Below are 24,408 nucleotides of genomic sequence, written 5' to 3' on the forward strand. Positions count from 1 at the left end.
GAGATATATGAGGGATCCCGGCAGCATGATAGATCCACCGGTACGTGAAATTCTCCTGGACGTTTGTGTGTGGTTATAGTGGTACAGGACATGTGATGTACGCCTCTGGTCGCTCACACATGATCCATTGCCGGTGTCACATAGCACTACTCCCCCCCCCCCCCCCCTTAGCGCTTGGCCCCCGGGGGAAAAGTACTATGCACCGGAGTATAGTGATTGGACCCCCGGGGAACTTTACTATGCAGTGTTTGCACACCCGGGAACTTTACTATGTAGCAGAATGCCCCCCCCCCCCCCTCATACCACGGTCACACATACACAGTCATGCCTGAACCAGGTACATGTTGTAGAGAAGAGAACAAGACCACATGTACTACAAACACACGCCTGGGAAATTTGAAACTACTTAGCTAGCTCAATACGGTTTGGGCAAAAACTGCTATATTTCTCGCCAACAACGGCTTCCCTGGCGATAGAGTCTTGATCAGAGGCAATGTTTCGGTGTGTGGAAGCATTGACTGCCCACAGTTTCGAGAAAAGCTCCAAGCGATAATTCTTTTCTTCGCTTTCTTGCTTTCTTGCCAGAGGTCTCAAGACCAACACAACACAATTCGTCGTCAAAAAGTACTCAGCGTAGATTTCGTGCCCAATTCCACCCCAAAAAATTTACGCTGACCTCTATCTCTCGCCACCAATTGAACCCACTGATATATACATCTACACGAGCAATAGTTCGAGTCAAAAGAAGGACAACTTCGCAATGAGCATACTTTCTTAGGGTAATATTCTACATGTACATGTGTAATTTTGGTGGTGACAGTCAATTTTTTCTTTAGACTTTCCCCTTTCCATTCCCTCAACTTATGAGTACATGTACATGTATACTCGGTACTCGTAATTATAACACCATCGAGATGACAAATTGACCAGAAGAAAGACATGAAATTGCTTCCTTTTCCTACAAGTGTATTCTCATACTATTTGGGATGCTTTACTGTTTTCCGTGACACGAAAGCAGTAAAGCATCCCAACTTGTATGAGCATGCATGTGTACATAAAGGAAGCCTTTGTTGCCAGCAAACACTGGCTGCGGACATGAACATTATCACGGCGAACAGAGCATTGGTACAAACACGGACACACACGCATGCACACACACATATAAGCATGCACACACACACGCACACACACACACACGCGCGCGCAGCAGCTTGCTACAAGAGAATCATGCTAGTAATGCACTTCAGCAGGACATTAGCACATGCACCCGTTTTGGGCTGTGACAGACAGCGACGAAGAGAGGGAAAGAGAGAGAGACAGAGAGAGAGTCAGAGAGAGAGTCAGAGAGACAGAGAGACAGAGAGAGAGAGAGAGAGAGAGAGAGAGAGAGAGAGAGAGAGAGAGAGAGAGAGAGAGAGAGAGAGAGAGAGAGAGAGAGAGAGACAGAGAGAGAGAGAGAGAGAGACAGAGAGAGAGAAAGATAGAAAGAGAAGGAGAGAAAGAGAGAGCCACTTGTTGCCAATTGCATTGGCTTTGCCTTGCTACCCCATTGTAGCACAATGTGGGTTTATTGCGGCTCCTCACGAGCCAGTTGCTGCCAGTGGCCTGGCATTGCTTTCCAGCTCTTCGAGCTCCTGCATTACAAGACCAGTTACTCGAAGCAGCACACTATCTCCAAAACAATTCCTTGTTGCCTTGGGCTGAGTATGAGTGTGTGAGGGATATGGTGCTAATAGCATTTTGACGTGGATGCTGTGACCGTTCACAGAAAAAGTCGCGGTTGTTTGTGACTGGTCATTGGGATTCAAACTGGTGTGGCACGTTATGATTGCCCTTCAGGGATTTCGGACTGTTCCATTGGTCACAGGGATCGTGATCCGTCAACAAGACCTGACGGCTCACTGAGTCATATATCTTTAAACCGCAAAAAAGATTTATCTCATTACCATGATTACCGTTGTCTGATGATCGTCAAATGTGTAATACTCAGAGTAACACCTAGTTATTAATCCTCTACTTCTTGAAACATCAAATCGCGAGGCAGAAGTGTGCCTTACGTGGCAAGGGCTTCCAAAACATGCGCAAATCAACGCTTCCTCCGTAAATGACTCTAGGAGAACTCCTGCTAGACCCGCATGAGATACTAGTACTCCTAGCCGCTAGTACACTTGTGAATTTTAGCCAACAATCACAGGGAAGCGTGTCGCAATACAATGCGAGTGGTGAGCCGAAAGATACCAGCCCTGCGGATTTTAAACACACAGATGGTGCTTTCTGCTACGTTGGTCTCTTCAAGCCAATGGTGTTGCTTCAGTTCTTGGACTAGGGATTAGATTTAGACACATTTGTAGAAATATACCTGTCCCCTGCCGTTCTAGCATTGCTCTGCATGAAGAAGGCTTGATATGTTCATTTTACTTTGTTGGACGGTAGCAATAATATTACAATAAAGAGTTCAGGGTGAGTGTCGCAGGCTTTACCCTATATGTAGATTGGATTGAGATCGATACCAAAGAGCGCTTAGAGAGAACCATGATCGCCAGGGTCCTTCACGGCACCAGCGCCCTGCTTATCACTATCAGTAAGTCATGTATGTACTTCTGGAAGTAATTCTAGTCTTCTTTTTTGGCCGCCAGAAAAGATGATACGTATGAACGTATGGATGCACATTATGGAAGCAGTGCTTAGCGTGCCTCACAAATGCAAGGGAAAGACAAAATCGCCCTCCAAAGATTTCTGGGATCTCGGAGTTGAGCAAGATGATCACCAGTGGAACTGAAATAGTCAGATGGCAAAATAAGGACACGAAAAAAACTTCGACTCTTCTGAATCAACTAATATTCTGAATATGTCTTGTGAATTTTGGTCCATAGTATATGACAGCGCTAGATTCGTCTCTAACGCTTGTGCTTCTGACTCGCTCCTTTGCATTATTGTATGTTGGTTGCAGATCTGTGTTTGTCTGGATCGCTTGGTGCAATATTACAAAACTGCCAACCAGAAGATGGAAAAATACATGTCTATGGCAATACTGTATACGTCCAGCCAGCGACTGACCCTGAGTCTCTAAGACTCCGGGTTGATGATGGAATCCTTTACAAGAAACTGTTCATTTTCAAATCACCATGCGATATATCCTTCGAAGCGATTTCTCTTCGGTACTACGGAACATGCTCTGTATCAGTGAGTTACGGAAGTGATAACAGAGTTCTTGAAATAATTCAATTTCCAGATCCACTGACAACTCACTGGCATTCTAGAAACGTTAGCCTGACGAAATCTGCTTCTCAATCGCTTCACAGTTTCATGAAGAGATCTAACACCAGCAAGTTACTGATCACGATTTCCCCAGGGATATCTCATTGTCAATTGTACCCAGTCGACCACAATAGAGTAAAAGGACTGGTCATCTTTGGACACGGTAAGGCTTTGAAATATGGTGTTTCCCAACTCCTTTTTACCAGTGATGCAAAGGTATATTCGCATATTCGGAATATTCTAGGATACCTACACCAAAAAGAAAATTCGAATGCAGCCAGTAGCATTGGAGTACTCTGTCACTCGAACATTTGTGTTGCGTCGCTGTATTATGCAGCTCCCACCATGAATCCTCTGTAGTGCTTACGATAAGAGAGACGAAATATGTTCTTAGAGCTGTGAAGCTTGTTCTTTGGCCAGATTTTCTCTTTCACCAGTGAATATTTACTATCCAGGTTTTCTGTGGAGGACATGACTGTTGGGTTTGACTGATTGAAGTGACTGAGCCACTTCACAAGAATACCGTATATTCGTTTGTTCGCCAAAGCAATATTCCATGACATATTTATTCCAGAAAACATCTGTTGTTGCATCACTGCTTTTCACCTCAGACCTGCTCAAGAATATCGTGGAAAGAATATGTTGCCTGTTTCCACGATGGACACCAACTGCCTCTATATGGCCATGGAAACATGAGAAAGAGTCTGGTTATCATTCTCATTGACGTATTCAGCACACCAGGTGCAAGCAACGCTGTCTAGAAAAGTACCTTTGCGATGACTGCTTTTTAAAAGAAATTTGTGTGGAAACAAAGCTTTTGAAGTCAATTATTTTGCAGTCGCCTCATACAATTTGTTTAAACACTCCGTCTCTTCATAATGCTGGGTGTTTGTTCTCTGCAGTTGTTCCAACGTTTGTTTCACCCAGCTCGGTCACCAATACTGCAATAACGACAAATGTACCTTCTAGCCGTGCCTCAACAATACAAACTTCATTTACGACCGCTCCCTTAGTGGAGTCAACAAGCAAGATTGCAAAGATTGACAGTGACTCAAGTGGATTGAGTTTAGTTACCAGCATTGTTATTCCCTTGGTTTTACTGGCTGTTCTGCTAGGCGTTTTTATTCTGCTGTTATTAGTAAGGTCAGGAATCTTTCTCTCTAAGAGCAGTCATCCGTGGATTATTGCTGTTCGTAGAACAACCGGCCCCAAAAATCTGCCAGAGCCGAGAAATCAGTTTTACCAGAATCACGATGGTACTGACCGCGTTTACCAGAGTCCTGCGGCCGAACTGAGGGATCCCGGGCTGTATTCGTCTGTTGGACCTGGTTACGGCAATCCAACCAACCGTCCCCAGACACCTCCTGGTGCTCGTAATGACCGTGTTACAGATAATGAGTCGTTCATGTACGCTACCTGTGATGGTGCTGCTCCGATGAGTTATGTGAATACGGAAACGAGGCAGAAAGATGCTGGTGAGCCATACGCTAGTGTCCAGTCAATGTTTGATCAACCAGCGCAGGACGTCCAGTCAAATCCGGCAAACAACGAAACACAGGCAGCCGGATGTGAAGAAAGGTCAGCTCTGACTGTCTGCTACTCAGTTCCTCACAAGGGGAATACGACAGATGTTTGCAGACTTTACGAAAAGGCAGAGCAGTGCACGGCTTCTAAGCCTAACGAAGCACCCCGCACTTCAATTTACATCGACCCTATATGTCGTGCTACGGATGTAACATCACTTAGCGTCTTATCGAAGTCCGCACAATCCGACGTACAAAACCTGGAGAAGTCTATCGATCAAGATGATGTGGAGCGCGAACAACGCTGTGGTCTGAGTGACGCAACACCAGTAGTATGCCGCGATACCACAACCACCACCACCACCATTACCAGCACCAACCCGCAGTCATCTCGCCTATCCCTTGCAGCCACATCGATGCCGGTCGAATCAGACACCCAAAGATGTGTGTCTCCATCTCAGGTTCCAAAGCCTCTGCCATATCGGGTATTCAAAGTGTTGAAGGATAGTCAGGGCGATTACATGAACCCACAGGACACAGTCTCCAATCAAGGGGCTGACCAGCCTGATACAGACACTGATCCTAACATCTAGTATGAATATTCTTCATCCTTCAAAGTTCGTTTTGAAAACTATTCATACTTCCCAACAATCATTCTCACCCTTCTATTCGGCATGTTTTCTCATCATTTTGTAGATCTCAAACATACATGTATGTCACTCTGAGCGTAGGGTTTTGTCGGTGAAGCCCAATACTTTTAGCTAGCCGAACTAGTGTAGCTCTAAAATACATGGTATGTAGCCTCCTCCGGGATTATGCTCCTGCTTCTCCCACCCAAAGTCTAATTGACCCCAATCCTGAGTAGCAAATCTCCACTGCGCTACCCTATTGCACCCTTCATTTGACACTCTACTTTCACTCCTATTATCTGTTTAATTAATTTAATTGAAATATATCGTCATGACGAATCCCATTTTTGAATAGATGTCATGCGCAACCTTAAAGATTTAGTTACCCAGTTCTTTACTATCTTCTACACTGTCAGTAATAGATTTCAAAAATCCAACATACTGGTACTTTACGATGCTTTTCATTCAGATATAAACGAATGTGCCAATGGCGCGTATGCCTGTCGTGGAATGGCTAATCCTGGAAACAGAAAATGTGTGAATACTGTGGGGTCGTATTACTGCCGATGCCTGGACGGATTTACAGGTTCTACATGCATAGGTAAGCTGCATGATCTTCAGATTTCTTCCGCCAATTTAACCGATTCATCATTTGCGTCGTCGAGTTGTAGTGAGCCCTGTATTTCAAATTGTCTTGTTAACTCAGTTTTGTCATCATCGTGCAACTTGCAGCAATCTTTGTAGAAATTTTTCTTAAGTTGACGGGATAGAAAATTCTTCGTTGCTTCGGGCCTTTGCCTGGACTCTTCTTCGTTGAGCTGTCCTTCCAGTCTTGGACCTTTCGTAAACTCAGCCTTCCAAGTTGAAAGGTTATCGATTTGAGTCTGCCAGAAGATAAGTGTTAGAGTTAGGAGTCAGGTTGTTGAATGTCTCAGTACTGTTTGACAGCGTCATCCCTTCTTGTCGCACGAGCTATAAAGATCTGGTGACGTTAGTGGACAGTTATTCATAACTGGTGCCATTTTATCCTTCTCTTTTTATCTTTAATGAGTTTTTTTTTTTGAAACAGAAATGGTGCGGTGAAGAAAAGGAAGGGCAGGACGATCGAGGCGATTTTGTTTTGGTCCCCTGCAACCATTCAAACTGGAACCAATCGCTTATTGATATTCAGTTTGTGGATGAAATTCACGCCTCTTCAGTTGCATTTGATTGAACTTTGTGCTCCGGGAATGCTGCCAGTTGTTGCATTTCACCATCCTAAGATTACCGCCGCTCCATTTCCGGTGCGGTTGGTTGATTGTTTTTTTTTATTTTGCTTCGCACATTCAAACTGAATGACGACCCAGTAAAATGATTGAAAATGATTAGCCTTGAAGTTGATATGGAAGAACTTAGTAAAGTCACTGGAAGCACATAGCAAGAGATTAGGAAACTCATAATCTCGAGTACACGGGGGAGGGGGTGGGGGGGGGTGGGGGGTGGCGGAAGAATACGATGTATCTGTGATACTATGTGAGTATTACTGAACTGCTCGGGGAAGGAGAGCAGAGCGATCAGCAGTATCTCGAACTGCCCCCTACAGGCGTGTGGTACACGTGCATGTTTCAACTCAGGTAGCAGGGTAATTGTGCCGACCTCACCAGAGATAGAGCGATCCACAGCAGAGCACTAGCAACAGAAAATCTCAGCTAACCGGCGGGGATACGGTTTGCCTGGCTTTGTAGGCCATTTGACTGCTGATGGGAAGGCAGGGGTGCCTTGTGCGGAGTCAGAAGCTGGGCGAGCGCAGGGCTCGTGCGGGTGTGAACTCATCGCCAGATGGTCATTAATATTTCTGCCGCTATAGCAGACTGACAGGGTACAGGAAGTGAGCAGGGAGTAGTGATCAGCGACTGCATGGCTGTCCGAGGCGTTTTGCCTTCGATACAGCGAATGGCACTGTTTCGTGCGGTTTGTAGTCCTTCCACCTGATCCTCTCGCATTGCGGTTGATAATAGCCATAAAACAGGTCGGTCATAATGACCACCTTCGCAGACACCTGACGAGAGCGTCTTGATAGGCATCGGCAAGGGCGCCACAGGGCACCAATTGTCTTGGCAACCTTGGTGACCACAGTCATAGTTAACATGGGTGTCCCAATTTAGGCAATTGGCAAGGTGAACGCCGAGGTAGCGCGCAGAAGATGCTGAAGGGAGGAGACACTCGCCGCTTTTGACTGTTATCTCCGGTACATTATTGTGTGGATTGATAGTCAGAACCTTCGTCTTGTCGGCGTTCAAGATGAGGCCTCGAGACTTCGGCCAATCGGCCAGAGCAGTTTCTGCTGTGGTGAGGGTTCTGGACGCTTCAGCCGCTGAGATCTGGGGGTCGTACATGGCTATATCATCTGGAAATTGTACACTTGGCACATGCAAGGAAACCGACATCTCGTGTCTATATACTGAAGAGGCCAGACTATAGAACAGGACCGGTGGGCATCCCGCTGGTGCAAGCCAGAGCAGAGCTGATTGAAGGGGAGAGGAAGATCTGCTGCTAGCGGCCGGACAAGTAGTCGTCGACCACATTGAGGGCAATTCCAGAAATTACAACAGCAAGGTCTCGGATCAAATTGTAGTGGCGCCCTTCATCACTAAAGCCTTCGAATTTTCTAGTTGGCACAGCCTTGTGATCTTGCCACTGTCTCTCGTAGATTGTACATCAGCATTTTCCGTAGAACATTTCTTGCGGAGAGCAAATTGTGTTTTGGGTAGTGCCTTGCTCAAGTCCAAATGACGAAAAAGCTGGTGTTGTACTATTCTCTTCAGCAACTTGGTACTATTGCGATAAAGGATACAGGTCTATAGTTGGTTAGGAGTTGGGGCCTTGTTCAGTGGCACAACAGACGCCAATATAAATCCAGATGGAATGGTTCCAGTCCTCAGCGAGTTGCAGAAAAGCACAGCAAGAGAATATGCCAACAAGTCAGCACAATGCTGTAGCAGAGAGCCCGGTTTGCCGTCACAACCTGTGGCTTTACGCGCATACAAATTGTCAAGGAGACGTCGGACGTCCGCAGGAGTCACAGGATCAGGTTAGGTCAAGGTCACAGGTCCAGCGGGACCTTGCGGGGTGCAGAGCTTTTCAGAACAGTCCGCATCGGTGACAATGGAGTGGAACGTGTGGCCCACCGCAATGATGCTACAACTAGGATCTTCGCGGCGACATGAATGCCCAGTGCGGCGAACAACTCTTCAACTCCAAGCAACAACGTGCATCCTTTCACGTCCTTTCTTTTTATTGGTTGTTCCAGCCCTGCTGCTCCCTCACCTCCACCTTTAGGCACTGCATATTCACATGGATTATTCTGATTTTGGTGGCGGCCTTGGCTGTCATTAGCGGTGTCGTTGCCATTTTATGGTTTACTGTATCTGGCATATCATATTTCGTAAAATAATCCTGCGCTATACAAGGATGACACGTAGAATTGCATTGACAACACCAAAGATCAGAAAAATGCATCCTCGTGAGCGAGATACACTCTGAAAGGAAGGTGAAGAAGACAATGTAAATGGAATTCTCACGTTTCACATTGCCACTTTGAAGGAAGGCAAAATATACTGGAGTGTGTCCTAATCGCTGCTTCCAAGAAAGTATTACTCTAAATCAACTGATGTTCGCTGGCGATTTAATTCCGCTGATTTTGCCGTTTGGTACCAACGGGCCAAAGTAAATGTCAGTCCAAAGTATGTCATAGAGGCAAATGATGCATAATTGAGCCATTGCTACATTTGAGAGCACCAGCTTCCGATCGATGTCTTTTTGCAAACTCCAATCTGCCAAAGTTGAATATCGGCCAGAAGTTTCATTTCGAGATCGGCCAAAGTTTCTCACCGACCTAAACACCTTGATTCAAAGTAACCAGATGGGCAGAAAGCATGCCTGCACTACACATTGAGCAGTCAAAGAGATGGTGGACAAGCCGTTGATTATCCACTCTCATTGTAATATCAAAAAGTATTCTTTTTAGACCAAAGACAACTTCATGACTATTACCGCCGAAGTCGCAACATCTAAGTTCAAAAGAGTGGTATATTATTTCTATCTTTATTAATCAAATATACCACTCTTTGGTCGAAAAAGAATACTTTTTGATACTACTTTGTTCTAGCAGTGTTGATGATTTGAGTGTATGTGTCTCTTTGTCTGTCTGTGTTTCCTGCCGTTTGTCTGTCTGCATGTATGCACATCTGTCCGTGTCACATTGAGAAAAGGCCAGGGTCTCCATACGATGACATTTTACTAGTAAAGGTTCAGCGGTGTGTTCGTCTGATTCTGTGTGTTATGCCTGCTCATGTTGACATTTGTGCTTGGTGGGGCATGCGGACATGTGTACCGAACACATTGCAACGGGTTTTAATCTAATGGGCATCTAGACATTGATGAATGTCAAAATGGCAAACACAACTGCAACGAAATGGTCAATAGTGACAACAGACAATGCCAGAATTTGAACGGCTCATACCATTGTCCCTGTCTTCCTGGATATGCTGGGTCGCAATGTGACGGTGAGTAATTTCGACAAGTCCCTATTCACAAATGCATGAACTATTTAACTAATAATTTATTGCAACATCCCAAGACTCAGTGAAAACATAGGCCGATGCGAAGAGAATTCTATTCAAATTTACTAGGACAGTCCCCAAGACGGGGTGCCCTGATCTTTTATTAAAGTAATGCATAGTGACATTTCGATGTATTGGGCTGTGATTAGCAGATGTTGCAATAGGGGCCGTGTATGTTCATCGTTTCAGACCGTGGGGTATTTCGGAAGAAGTTGTGAACTCAATTCCCCCAGATTTGTAGAAGGGTTTCGAATATCGGATTACACCTTGTTCCATTTGTGCCTAGTTCACTACCTGCTTTCCCCGTCACTATTGATATTCTATGTGTGTAACGCTAAAAAGAGGTGTACACACAGGCATACCATGACACAAGAACATCAAAATCATGCCATGGTGTGACTGCATGCACACTTTCTCTACCATTACACTTGGATTCTTGTCTCCACGCCTCCTGTTCAAGTCAATGTGCGCACTGTAATTTTCTCCTGTCTTTGCTTTGCGTGTATATTCACGAACCCGTCACTCAAACGCAACCAACTTTGACACAAATGATCAATTAATTAAAGGTGGATTCGTCTCCATTGTGACCTTCGCCATCTCCATCAGTCTTGTGGTAGTCGTCTCTGGGCTCACGATCTCAATTCTGATAGCTCAGCTGAAGAGAAAATATACGAAAGCAGCCCACATGAGAGTTCAAACTGCTGCTTTACAGAACACGGTGGGAACAGCTGGCAGTAACGCCCTATCCCTAACAGGGAATGACGCCTATGGGACAACGACGTCTGGAGTTCGACAAGATCCTTCTCTGTATGATACTATACAGTAATCTCTATGCATCATTGCTCAGAAGCAGAAGCTCTACATGGATCTTCACGTGCACTGATAGCATAGTGACGTTTGGTGTACATTGTACATGTGCATGTGTATTGTAACTATGCTTGTAAAGTATGAATATTTTTCATACTTCAAAGTTCTTTTTGAAAACTATTCATACTTCCCAACAATCATTCTCACCCTTCTATTCGGCATGTTTTCTCATAATTTTGTAGATCTTAACATTATGCAACATGCATACAAAACAACATACATGTATGTCACTCTGAGCGTTGGGTCTTGTCGGTTTTAGCTAGCCGAACTAGTCTAGCTCTAAAACACATGGTATGTAGCCTCCTCCGGGATTATGCTCCTGCTTCGGCCACCCAAAGCCTAATTGTCGCCAATCCTGAGTAGCCAATCTCCACTGAGCTACCCTATTGCACCCTTCATTTGACACTCTCCTTTCACTCCTATTATCTGTTTGATTATTCGCTATTTTCTGCTGTGTTCCAAAATTAGATCCTCTCTTTCATTCTAAATCTTCCATTTTCCCCCGTGCTTTTATCCCCTCATGCTGATGCTTCCTCCCGAATTTGGTGCGCCTGCCATGTGAAGATGCCGAGACCTCTGGTCGGTTGAGCATGGCAAGCCCCACCAGCACCATCTCACCCCATGCTAGCCTCATGTGCCTGCCAGTAAGTTGTGTATTTAGTTAAACAATAAAACAATGTTTTGAGTGTGACCAGGTTCGAAACATGAAATCAATACGTTTTTAACAGCCTGCACGACGCCTTCGTTTTTAATTGTTTTTATTCGGTCTGGTCTCCCTTTTAGATAATGTTAATACAGTATACATGTATATGTATTTGATATTATTTGAAGTGTGTTCATTTTATAAAGGTAGTTCACGCCTCCTTTCGGGCTATTTTAGCAGGTAATATTCACAAAGGATTTGCAGCGATATGAATTTCCACGATATCTTGTGGTCATCAGGGTGCTATTGCTTCAAGGGCTTACTGACCTTCTTGCCTCATTTTTTCATCTCTCTTATATCATGCTTGCTGTGCTCTTCTATTCTTGGTTGAATCCACCCCTACCCGTAATAGCTCCTCGTCCACACAAGCGCTCAACTGTATCGAATTTTGAAGTTTCAACTTCACTTTAGTCTGCTTTCCATCAGAAAGAATGATGTTCTGGCACTCCCCTCGGGTACCATCGCAAGAATGAGTTCTGTGTGTTGAGCAAACATCTTTTGACACCTTGCTTCTTTAACTTAATTAAGAGAGCATGTCTGAAAAAACCAGAACATTTGTGCAAGTCGATCTCTCAGATTTCGCTCAAATGTTGCAGGAAAGTTTCCTTTGGGGTGTAGATCGACTATGCAAAGCCCGCGGAAAAGTTTCTGAAGCGAACTTTGAAATTGGGATACCCCTCACAATTGTGGAAAAATCACATGATTCATGAGACAACAAACGAACCACGCCACAGCGTACAAGAACAAGCTACCAACAAAACTCCATCAAGCCAACATTACATCACCTTAGTGGAGTTCTTGGAGTAGCACTGCTTAGCCACGTCAGCATCCCAGAAGCCGAGGACCATCATCCCTCGACGCCAGAAATGATCGTCTTGAAGATTGCCAAATTACAAGCGCTGATAACACAGCGAGCTTCGTCCTCACTAAGCAAACACTATATGTCATGCAGGTTCTCACACGCAACGGGAACACTTCGTGGTAGTAAAATAGATATTTCGCAAACAACAAAAAGACAACTCTTTCTCTTCCTTTCGAAGAACCGAACTTGCCGGGCCTCCTCGAAAAGCCAACCAACTCTGAAAAAAACCTACACTACACTAGTACGGGATTCAGCGCAGAGCAAAAAATAATCATGAGTCATTATACAATACATGCAGTGTAGCCGTGAAAACTGGTGAATAAAGAATGCAGTAGGTTGGCAGCACGTGACCCGTCGTACCGCAGTACGCGACGGCGTCGCGGCTTAGAAATGAAAGGAAACACTGCGAGAAAAGACAAAACGAAAATACATGTCCCTTTGTCAAAACTTAGAAGAAACAAACAAAATGCGACCAAGAATCATTTTGAGAGTCAACGTCAATACTCTTGTGCAGTTGTGCAAATTCTTGTCTTGCACTGTGCAACGCAAGAAACAAACAACCTACTAAATAACTCGTGAACTAACTGTAGGCTAAATCACTACATGTACGCGAAATTGCGTTCCTAAATAAACTGAATTTCTGAGACATTTCATATTTCACATCCTGAGGGAAATATTGAATAAATAGTAAATATGTAAAAAGGCGACGTGGAGACAATAATCTTAATAATGCAATGAATATAACTAAATGCGCACTCATATCACAACCATGGGGACGAATCATGTATTCCAGAACGTTTTCTTGTCACAATTATCAATGGAATTCGTGACTAAAGAGAATGATGAAACTACAATAGGATGTATACACTTGCAGTGGAACAGCGAGGATACAAGCATAGTAAGAAAAATAGCACAAACCTAGGAACAATTTGCACAGGTAACTGCAAGTGTATAAATCCTATTGTAGTTTCATCATTCTCTTTAGTCACGAATTCCATTGATAATTGTGACAAGAAAACGTTCTGGAATACATGATTCGTCCCCATGGTTGTGATATGAGTGCGCATTTAGTTATATTCATTGCATTATTAAAATAGTAAATACATCATAAAAAAACACATGGCCACGACGGCCTTCCCAACATACCCCCTTGATACATCCTTATCAAAGAATGAGTAAAATAAGAAAAGAGATCGAACTGACTAAAAATTGCGATAAGTCCATCTAAAACGTGCGTACGGACTGTCAGCCTTTCACAACCGGACATAGCCGTACAACTGACCTGGTTACCTGCTTGCCTCCGACCTGGAGCTTAGCGACACGCACTCTGCCGTCAGAACCAGGGTAGACCTCCAACACCCGTCCAAGAGGCCACCTGCCACGGGGGGTATCAGCTGACACAACGAGGACGATGTCACCGACACTGAGATCCGGGTACTCTTTCCACCACTTGGAGCGACGATTCAGGGCTGGTATCCACTCCTGCATCCACCTTCGCCAGACATGGGATACAAGCATTTGGACGTGTTGCCAGCGGCGCCGAAGACACGGTGACTCGACGGCAGGATGATAGTGCTCAATGCGTCCAACCAGGAAGTGATTCGGTGTGAGTGGCAAGTCGTCGCGGCTGTCACTAGAGGGAGGAACAATTGGACGAGAGTTGAGTAGCGCCTCTGCGCTGCAGCATGCTGTTCGCAGCTCCTCATCGGTGATTGATGCCTGCTGTAGAACATGGTAAATAGCCTTCTTTGCTGCTTTTACCATACTTTCGTGAACGCCTCCAAAGTGTGGTGTCTGGGCAGGGATGAAATGCCACTTGATCCTCTTCATGGTAGCGCTGTGCTCCAGGACGTGTTGCTCCTGCTCGGTGAAAATCTCCGATAGCTCACGATTAGCCCCGACGAAGTTCGTTCCATTGTCCGAGAGCACTTCAGCAGGAACACCACGGCGGTTGCACATTCGTTGAAAGGCGTTCAGAAAGCTGTCGGTATCCAAACCTGTGGCCATTTCCAGATGCACAGCACGACAAAGACAGCAGGTGAAGACGCACAAGTACCGCTTAGCTCGTCGTTGCCCTAGACCCTGTACTGTTGCGAATGGTCCAGCAAAGTCTACGGCCACGCGACTGAAAGCGTGGAGAGGCTCCTTCAACCGGATCTTGGGCAATGGTGCCATGATCTGCGTGGCTGGTTGTGCTTTACGAAATTGACATTTCACACAGGAACGTTCGTACTCCCGGATGGCTTCTCGAATCGCCACGATCCAATATTTCCTCATGAGGACTGCCATAGTGTGAGCTGTACCTGCGACGTGATGGTCTGCCTCATGCTGGTCTCTGATCACTAGCTGTGTTATCCAGCAAGACCGCGGCAAGATGATCGGGTGCTTGGCGTCTTGACTGAGATACTGTGCCTCTTGGAGCCGTCCTGTCATTCTCATCACACCAACTTCATCCAAGAACGGGGTCAGGCTGCTCAGTGGACTGGTTGCCGGTAATGGTTTGCCCTTCTGCAGTGACGAATATTCAGCAAAGGCGTCCTTCTGGCTTGACCGAATAATGGCCTGGAGGCTGTTCTCGACCTCCTCGACCGTCAGCTGACCATACTGTCTCTGCGTGGCTGGGATTCGGCAGTTTGAAGAAAAGCGCAGCACCCACGCCGTCAAGCGGACCAGCCGCTGAAGCGAAGAGAATCGTTCAGGCGCCAGAACCCACTCGCTCATCGAGAGGAAAGACACACATGTCACTTGGTGGTGTTGCTGACCTTCTTCGGGTGGTTTGGCTTTCGTGCGGACCTCTGGTGCAGCTGGAACGTTGAATCTCTCGGGCTGCTGTGGCCGTTCTTCGATGCTCTGAACGAGATATGACGGACCGTTCCACCACAGCACATTCATCGCGATAGTAGCGCTTGATGTTCCTCGTGACAGGATGTCAGCTGGATTCACCGCCGTCGGAACGTAGAACCACTGACTAGGCGAGGAAGAAGCCTGGATCCCACCGACGCGGTTGGCCACGAATGGCTTGAAGACCCGGCTGCTGTTCCTTATCCACCACAGGACATCCATGCTGTCACTCCAGAACACGACATTCTCCATTGCGATGGCGAGTGTCTTGGCTACGGACACACCAAGACGACATCCGATGACTGCTCCCATTAGCTCGAGTCGGGGGATGCTAACAGCTGATAACGGTGCCACTTTGGCTCGAGCCATGACGAATCGACTGGACCTCGTACCATCCTGGTACACATGACAGAGATAAGCGACTGCTCCATATGCATCTTGCGAGGCATCGCAGAATACATGTCGCTTAGTCTCCACCACCTCTTCATCGCGTTGAAGACACCGGTGAACTCGGACATCCTGGAGTGCATCCATGTCGGCACACCACTTTTGCGCCTCTGCGCCTAGCTCTGGCGGCAGAGAGTCGTCCCAGTCAGCACCTGCTAGCCACATCTTCTGGAACAACATCCGACCAACTATGGTGAATGGCAGTACGAATCCGATCGGATCAAACAATGTGGCTAGGTTCTTCAAGAACGCTCTCTTGGTGACAATGTCTAATGGCGGCTTGACATGAATCAGGAACTCGTCTTCCTCTGCTCGCCACTTAACTCCGAGAGTCTTGGTCGTCGGCAGGATTCCACTAGCGAGGTCCACTTCCTTGGCTCGGTCCTCCTCGGGGACTTCGGCGAGCACCTCAACATTGTTGGAAATCCATTTTCGCACATGCATTCCAGCGAGACCCCACAGCGCCGTAAGCTCGTGGTACAGCTGAATCGCTAGCTCTGTTGACTTTGTCGAGTCCATTGAATCGTCCATGTACGTGGACTTCAACACGGTTTCTGCTGCCATAGGAAACTCCTCCTGGTTCCGCCGCGCATGCTCTTGCGAGACCAGTTGAGCTAAGAATGGAGATGCATTGATCCCGAACACCACTCTATTGTACTGGTAAACGGCCGGTTGGTCCTCCGTATCTTCTCGCCAAAGAAATCGATGGAACTGTCGGTCATCCTCTTCCAACTCGATTTGTAGATACATCTCTGCCACGTCGGCTACCAGTGCATTTGGGTGTCGCCGAAACCTCAGGAGAACGTCGGTGAGGTCCCGTTGTAGTTTGGGCCCAGTGCTGATGTAGTCATTCAGACACTTGCCTTTCGTCTTTGCTGCTGCATCAAAGACCACACGCACCTTTGTGGATGTAGCCCCAGGTCGTACAACAGCAAAGTGCGGCAGATACCAGCCGTCGCCATCACTTGCGTTGCTGATCTTGCTGATATACCCTTGTTCTAAGTGACGGCGAATCACGGTTCGGTATTCCTCAGCGACGTCTGGCTCCTTCTCCAGGCGTCTCTCTGCTGCGATGAGCCGCTTCATTGCAGTTTCTCGACTGTAGTTGTCCGGAGGTGGTCTCTTGATCCACGGCTCCGAAACCTGGTATCTTCCGTTCTTGTAGGTCATCGACTGGACCGTCTGATCAAAAACGGCTTGATCATCTGCACAGAATTTGTACGACTGGGGAAGTTCCTCCACCTCCCACATCCTTCTCACCAGTGCATTCAGGTCGACGTCCTTTCCGAAGTATGTGCGGGTGAAATTTGTCGTCTGTTACGGTCTGGTGCTCCTGCCAACGCATGTCCACCCGAGTGGCGTTCTGCGTGCGAATGGCTCATGAGCCTCACCATAGACTTCCTCCATGCACCTGTGGAGACTAGCGTGGTCAAGGCCGATCAGCGCCTCTACTCGCTTCTTCTGGCATTGCGGAAACTCAATGCCGTTGAGGTGCGGATACCGTGTCTGATCTACCGACCAATCATGAGGTGTAAGGTTACCGGTGACATTCTTGGCAGTCAGAGCAGAGAACTGTGTGATAAATCTGCCATCCAGACTCTCGATGTGGCAGTCGACTGGCATGGTCTCTAGGGTCTCGATGCGGCCGTTCAGCGTGCTCACTGACACTTCTTGTGTGGGAACGCTAAGCTCTAGCTGTGCCGCAACGTCGCAATTAAGGTAAGACTGCGTGCTGCCGTCGTCAAGCAGCGCGTTGACCGTGACATTCTTGTCGCCGTGGCGAAGTATGACGGGAACGGTTCGCAGTGCGACAGCTCTAACGCCGACACTACTCATATGAGTGGCCATGGAACTGGTGTCACCCCCCTCCGTGGAGGCGCTAGCCTGGAGCACTGGCTTCTGTGAGGCTCCATTCGAGTCTGTAGTAGTACTAGACTTTCCGTGCAGCAACGCGTTGTGGGTCTCTGTACAACCATCTGCACCACAGGGCTGCAACCTGCGACAGTTATTTCCCAAATGAGCAGAGTTTAGGCAACGGTAGCAAAGCTTGAGCGTCCGGGCCTTCTGCAAACGCTCTGCAATTGACAGCTTCCGATACTCTAGGCATTTCCAAACGGGATGGATCTTCGTGCAGATCGGGCAACTGCTGCTGCTCTGGGCCTTCTTGGGCTTGTCAGCGAAGAATGCCTGATGCTTTACTCCACCATGACTGGCCTGGCCCTTCAGGGGGTGACTCTTTGCTGTTTGAGTGGACCCTACTGGAGTTGCCGTGGAGATACCTTGGATCGTCTCCTGGGCTCGTACTTGGAACTCGCTTTCCAGCTCCACCCATTGCAGAAGCGCTTCGACAGATTGAGAGGTGCTTGTCTGATGTATCCACTTCTGGTAGCTCAGCAGAAGAGACACCCCCAGCTTCTGTGTTAGCCGGACATAAAATGTCCCGTTAGCCAACTCCTGTGTCTGACCACTCGCCTTCAAATTCACCACAGCGACATCGAGTAGCTCCGCAAAACGCTCCAACTCCTGGGCGTTTGCAGATCTCATCGCTGGGAACTTCTCAAGGGCTTCTAGATGCACTGCAACTAGACGTCGCTGACCACCGAACTTGCGTTCCAGCCTACGTCGTGCTGCCTCATACGCCTCGGCCGAGTAGCCAAGAGTGTCGATAGACCGTAGTGCATCGCCCGCGAGATATTTTCGAAGCTGCAATAACTTCAGCCCATCCGGAATGTTAGCGCAGCCAATGCACATCTCAAACGCCGCCTTCCACGTCTCATATTGCCGCTTGTCGCCCTTGAACGTTGGAATTGACACTTTCTCTAAATGTCGGTACAATTCGATTCTACCAGAACTACTCGCTTGCACAGGTAGACCACTCGGCGATGTCATGGCAACTGGAAGACTGCTCGGCTGCACAAGACCATAATCTTCACGGTTTGACGCGTGACCTGGCTGACCAACTGGTATTTGTTGCATGACCGGTTGGGTCGCTGGTGGGGTAGACATTATTCCAGACTGATTCGGCAAGACGTGCTTCGGGAAGTCGGGTGCCGACAAGAAACCCGGTGGTGTTCCAAATGAGAATGGATGTCCAGAATGGGTCGGCGGTGGAACATACAAATTTCCTGATCCCGGCACAAATGCAGGTGTAGAAGCCGAGAGAGTATGACTTGCAACTGCACGAGGCTGCACAGCTGGAGTTGGTTGCGTCCCACGAGGAGGCTGCACTGCAGGAGTTGGTTGCGTCTGGGCTGAATGCACGAGTATGGTCGTGGCCGACAATGCTCTGGGTGGTACGCTGACCCCACTTGAACTACGGTTAGGGGCAGTGATTACGTTTCTTGCCGAAGCTGCCGTATATACCGGTGCTTGCTGCATGCCAGACTGAGCAATGCCACTTGGTTGGTTACTCCCTGCAGACTGATGACCAATGTTCAGCGGTGTTGCCATGGTTTTGGTGGTTGCCATGGCAACCGGGTGAAGTTTTGACAAGAGCTCCGCCGTAAACGGTAACGTAGGTGCAGACGACAAAGAGACCGGAAAGGACACCTTGATTGTGCGTGACTTGTCTGTACTCACATTGGTTGCCATGGTTGCACTTGACGACGACACAATTGGCTGGCTGTCACTGACGCTTGTCATGTCAGCCCCAGGCGGTTCGTCCTGTCTATCACGATGGTCACCACTTGGAGTTCCCAGGGGGAGTGCCGATGCATTTGCTCCCAGAGGTGCTCCCGAGAAAACGGCAGGCGGCTGGGTAGTCCCCTCAACAGTCGCACTCTGGCTGACACTGGATGCAGACACATTCGCAAAACGACTGAGACTCTTCTCAGCACACATGTTCTGTTTTCCTCAAGGGCCTTGCTAGGAGAGTGTGGCGGTGTCAACATCCTCCCACTTGCTCTGGGATTCTCCAAGCTCTGCGTCAACATTGCCTTTACCAATCTTATGTTCTTGGCTTTTGTGATGGAAGCTGGCGAACTTTCACCCGTTCTGGCTCGACTTGGCCTCTTGCTGATTTCTGCCAGCACGTCGCTGGTCTTGCTGACAGCATCGCTGTAGTCGACGTTGATGACCTCTATCTCCTCGTGCACTTTTTCTGTGGGTAGTCCTAATTCTGCGTACCGAGTTACCAGTTTAAGACACACATCCACAGCGTTGTGAACACTGTCAGTCACGTCATCCAACAACCTCTTGATCTCTTTCGAGGTCGCATCCTCTTCGTAGATCCTGCTGAGCAACAAGTTTCGATTTCGTGTGACATGGAACTTGGCATTGGCCTTCGCTTTCTTGCACTCCTCAAGATCCATGTTGTCCAGTGAAAACCCGAAATGCTACTCACTACCACACTGCGCTTGGTGAAGGAACCACTACTTGACAACCATCCTCTGCTAACAATTTGTCATGCAGGTTCTCACACGCAACGGGAACACTTCGTGGTAGTAAAATAGATATTTCGCAAACAACAAAAAGACAACTCTTTCTCTTCCTTTCGAAGAACCGAACTTGCCGAGCCTCCTCGAAAAGCCAACCAACTCTGAAAAAAACCTACACTACACTAGTACGGGATTCAGCGCAGAGCAAAAAATAATCATGAGTCATTATACAATACATGCAGTGTAGCCGTGAAAACTGGTGAATAAAGAATGCAGTAGGTTGGCAGCACGTGACCCGTCGTACCGCAGTACGCGACGGCGTCGCGGCTTAGAAATGAAAGGAAACACTGCGAGAAAAGACAAAACGAAAATACATGTCCCTTTGTCAAAACTTAGAAGAAACAAACAAAATGCGACCAAGAATCATTTTGAGAGTCAACGTCAATACTCTTGTGCAGTTGTGCAAATTCTTGTCTTGCACTGTGCAACGCAAGAAACAAACAATCTACTAAATAACTCGTGAACTAACTGTAGGCTAAATCACTACATGTACGCGAAATTGCGTTCCAATATAAACTGAATTTCTGAGACATTTCATATTTCACATCCTGAGGGAAATATTGAATAAATAGTAAATACATCATAAAAAACACATGGCCACGACGGCCTTCCCAACACTATACACCGGCAGATTGTGAAACACATCTTTTAGCACCTAGCACATGTCCCCCAACATTCTTTTAGGGTTTTCTTGAAATAAATGTTTTTGAAATTTTCCACTCGACCATGCCGAAATACGTCCAAACTCATACCTGCGCAGGAAAGCTCGCCCCACCGCGACGTCTAGTCAGCAGTTTTGACTTCAACACCATTCCCAGCTCTGCAGAACAAAGTGAATAGTGTTTGCTAATTGAGGACGTAGCTCGCTGTTTCATCAGCGCTTGTAATTTGGCTATTTTCAAGACGATCATTTGTGGCATCAAGGGATGATGGCCCTCGTCTTCTGGAATGTCGGCGTGGCTAAGTGGTGCTGCCCTAAGAACTCTTCTACGGTAAGATAATTTTGGCTTGATGGAATTTTGTCCGTAGCTTGTTCTCGTATGGAGTGCCGTGGGTCGTTTTTAGACCTGTAAATCGTCCCAATATTGGGCCAATATTGAGGGGTATGCCACTTTCATGGCTCCCTTCAAAAGATTTTGCGCGGGCTTTGGAACTTCGATCTACACCCCAAAGCAAACCTACCTGCAAAATTTGAGCGAAATCTGAGAGATTGACTTGCACGAATGTTCAGGTTTTCTAAGACATGCCTTCGTAAGATGTACTGTGTAGACCTTTTGACACAGGATTCACAGCTGAGCACAGAAATGATGCAAAGACCCTCGCATGTACAGTGTAGGTCCTTTTGAACGTTTACACATACATTTGTAGCGCCTCTTCACCTCCACTAGATTACATGCATGTACATGTACATTGTAACATCAACAGTCAGTTGATTAGCACTACACCGACCTGCGCTGCACCTCTTGACCTTAGTACATACCACACACTGCATGCACAGCATACTTGTACACGCTCCGCTCTCACACATTGTTTTGTAATGAATGCATTCCGAGAGTTCGCTTTCTCTGTCCCTCTGAACAGCTGTCAACACCTTTATTTGCCTGGCACTTTCCTTCGCCACAGCACTCATAACAACTATTGATTCCTGCTGTTCTAGCAATACCTTAGGAAGTGTACACGACTACAATAGTCCATACACACGCCTACTCTTCTCTCCACCTCAACCACATTTACTATTGTATTCCACCTAGAACATTAACCACATGCCCTCCTTCATCTAACAAAAGCCTCTTTTCTCTCCATTAAGAATCCCGCAATATTGTCGCAACTTTCTGAAGTTTGACTCTATTTGTTGGCCACCCGGACCCTTTGCACAGACTGCACTAGCTCTCGTGTCCGCTACACTTTACATGTGCAACATCACCCTCACATTGCACTGGTTTGAATCCTACATTGTGACGTACTGCTTCTGTTTGCTTGTGCATGGGTGGGGAAGCATGCATGTGCAATACTGCACTAATAGTCTGTGCTTGTGTCCATAATAATAATAATAATATTAATAATAATAATAATAATATCAGCTCGCATGTACCCCATGGGTGAGATCACCCATGGGGCTAACGCATCTGTCGGCAAAAGAGTTAGAGAAAACGAGAAACACATGACATACACACCTTCTTCATTCTGTTATTGCAGGGAAAAACTACCTCGATTCCACCATGAGCCTAGGCATGAGGAATATAATATTAAGTACCGGTACAGAATGTTATTTACCAAAAGGATATTCAAGTAAGCGCAGATATTTATTTAGCATGATACGTTAGTACATTGATTCACAATGCCGAGCCAAGCTTCCCTGTCTTGGGAAATAGCTTCCGCTTCGGCAATGGAAACGTTTATTGTCTTTAAGTCATTCTTGATGTTGTCGATCCATCTGGTGACGGGGCGTCCCCTGGTCTTCTTGATGTCTTTGGTGACGATTGAAAGTCTTAGAGCTTTGTAGGATGTCGAGTCACTGCCTTCTCTGATTACATGGCCGAACCATAACAAGCGCCGTTCCCTGCATGTTCTGGTGATAGGCAATTGGTTGGACAGCTTGTATAAGTTTAGCTTGTGTCCATGCCTACCAGAAATTGTACTCGATAACCAACCAATAGTCAGTCGATAGCATTGAATATAGTCGATAGCATTGAATATTATACGAAAGTAGTCGATTCGTTTTAGGGTGAAATGTTTCACCCCTAAGTGCCCGCTTCTGTGAGTTCCCTTCGGGACCGGACACGAAAATTTACTCACTTACTTCAAGTGCATTGCTGTGATTTACACCTTAACTTTGTGGGCATATGTAGGACTCAGTGACCCATCAAGGCTCCGAGATCAATCACGGTCCCCGTGCCCAGTCAAACTTTCACAAATCCCCATGACCAGTCACAAATTAGTTGACCAGTCACAATGCCCCATGGACAGTCAAAAATCACCATACATGTGCATGTGTAGGGCACACAGTTCGTGACTGCTCATGAAGAACTTCGTACTGCAGGATTTGTTGTGGAAACTATCATTCCCTATGAGCGGTCACGGGTAGAATACAGTTGTGATTCCATGCGAACAGTCACATGCGACATGTAGTTGTGACCAATATTTCCCTGTGAGTAGTCACAGGCAGAATGAAGGTAGTTCAGACAGCTTGCTGTCTACAGCATTGGGTAGTTCTGTATTATTACTATTCAAGCACATCTTTTTTCAAACAATCCTCAAGCCAAGAAGTGATGCGCAGACAGAAGAACCGTACTCTTGGTGATACTGATCGCAAACATGATTAGTTCCTCCACGCCATTGAGTACCCAATTCTAAACCTTATCAAAACAAAATTCTTGTCAAAGCAGCATGCCAGTTCAAGAACATCTGGTCAGATATCCATATCGATTTACACGTCTGGTGGGCTCTCACCAATAAACCGGCATAGCAGGCTACATTTGCACCAGCAATCACAAGAAGTTATAGTGAGTGAATATTTCCATAAAATTAATAAGTAGAAGGAACATACGTAATGGACAAATGAAGGTCATGAGGCTCGCCCAAAAACACTGGCAAGAAGACAGTAAACGGTACACAGTGCTCGTATCCATGTACTATTTGCAAATATTATAAAACACGTTATACCGGAGGGTGTACCCAGTGTGCTGACAGTGCTCGACACCGCGGGGGAAGAGCGTAATACAGAACAGAACAACAAGGACAATCAAGGCTTGTTTGCTGCGACTTGAAGTTTCATGCTCTCGCAATCATCAGGCAAAATGAAGGTTGGGTGCCGACCATGATGCCAGTACATATGCCAGGAGAAGATTGGGCTAGCGGTGTTATTTTAGGTAGGAGGCTGTGTGCACAGTGTGTGGTTGTTGAAGGCAGGGGCTAGCAATTTTGCTTTTTGCAATTTTAGCGTAGAATGTGTGGCTGGTGTGGGCAGGAGGTGGTAAGCAATGTGTGTGGATGTTGTAGGCAGGAGGCTATAGTCTAGAGCTAGCGTGAGTGTGATATTAGCACAGTGTACATTAACATGTATACGGCTGATGTGGGCAGGGTATTATGAGCAAGGTGTGTGAACGTGAATGGTGTGGGCAGGAGGCTGTGGAGACATACTTAGGTGATACCGTGGTATTTTAGGAGATACTGGTTCTCATGTCGGCACTTGGACATCATTTCCAAGCGTTTGTTGAGGCTGGATGGTGACCCTAGCGTGT

General features: G+C 46.8%; 2 protein-coding genes across 3 annotated transcripts; one reads left to right on the forward strand and one right to left on the reverse strand.

The window, feature by feature from the left end:
• Positions 1 to 3,098: 3,098 nt before the first annotated feature.
• LOC135812546 (uncharacterized) lies at positions 3,099 to 12,038 on the forward strand. 2 transcript variants are annotated; one of them, XR_010552846.1, is made up of 4 exons: positions 3,099 to 3,421; positions 5,880 to 6,011; positions 9,823 to 9,954; positions 10,578 to 12,038. XR_010552846.1 is itself a non-coding variant. In XM_065325876.1 (2 exons), exons 1-2 carry the CDS (start codon positions 3,307 to 3,309, stop codon positions 5,372 to 5,374), a joined length of 1,329 nt encoding a protein of 442 aa, XP_065181948.1. In that variant the 5' UTR covers positions 3,099 to 3,306; the 3' UTR covers positions 5,375 to 5,412. The 2 variants fall into 2 exon arrangements, 1 of the variants encoding a protein (XP_065181948.1); XM_065325876.1 differs by lacking the exons at positions 5,880 to 6,011; positions 9,823 to 9,954; positions 10,578 to 12,038 and adding an exon at positions 4,161 to 5,412.
• A 1,650-nt stretch (positions 12,039 to 13,688) lies between these two features.
• Positions 13,689 to 16,982, reverse strand: LOC135812907 (uncharacterized). Its single transcript, XM_065326126.1, has one exon. The coding sequence runs from the start codon at positions 16,980 to 16,982 to the stop codon at positions 13,689 to 13,691; it is 3,294 nt and encodes a 1,097-aa protein (XP_065182198.1).
• Between the last annotated feature and the right edge of the window lie 7,426 nt (positions 16,983 to 24,408).

This window comes from Sycon ciliatum, chromosome 3 (assembly GCF_964019385.1).
Source record: "Sycon ciliatum chromosome 3, ocSycCili1.1, whole genome shotgun sequence".
Taxonomy (NCBI): domain Eukaryota; kingdom Metazoa; phylum Porifera; class Calcarea; order Leucosolenida; family Sycettidae; genus Sycon; species Sycon ciliatum.

Bases quoted from the DNA above. Each gene is read 5' to 3' on its own strand.
- LOC135812907 (XM_065326126.1), bottom strand. From the start codon at position 16,982: ATGTGGGAGGTGGAGGAACTTCCCCAGTCGTACAAATTCTGTGCAGAT.
- LOC135812546 (XM_065325876.1), top strand. From the start codon at position 3,307: ATGAAGAGATCTAACACCAGCAAGTTACTGATCACGATTTCCCCAGGG. The intron at 3,422-4,160 runs GTAAGGCTTTGA...TGTTCTCTGCAG, and splicing joins ACTGGTCATCTTTGGACACG to TTGTTCCAACGTTTGTTTCA.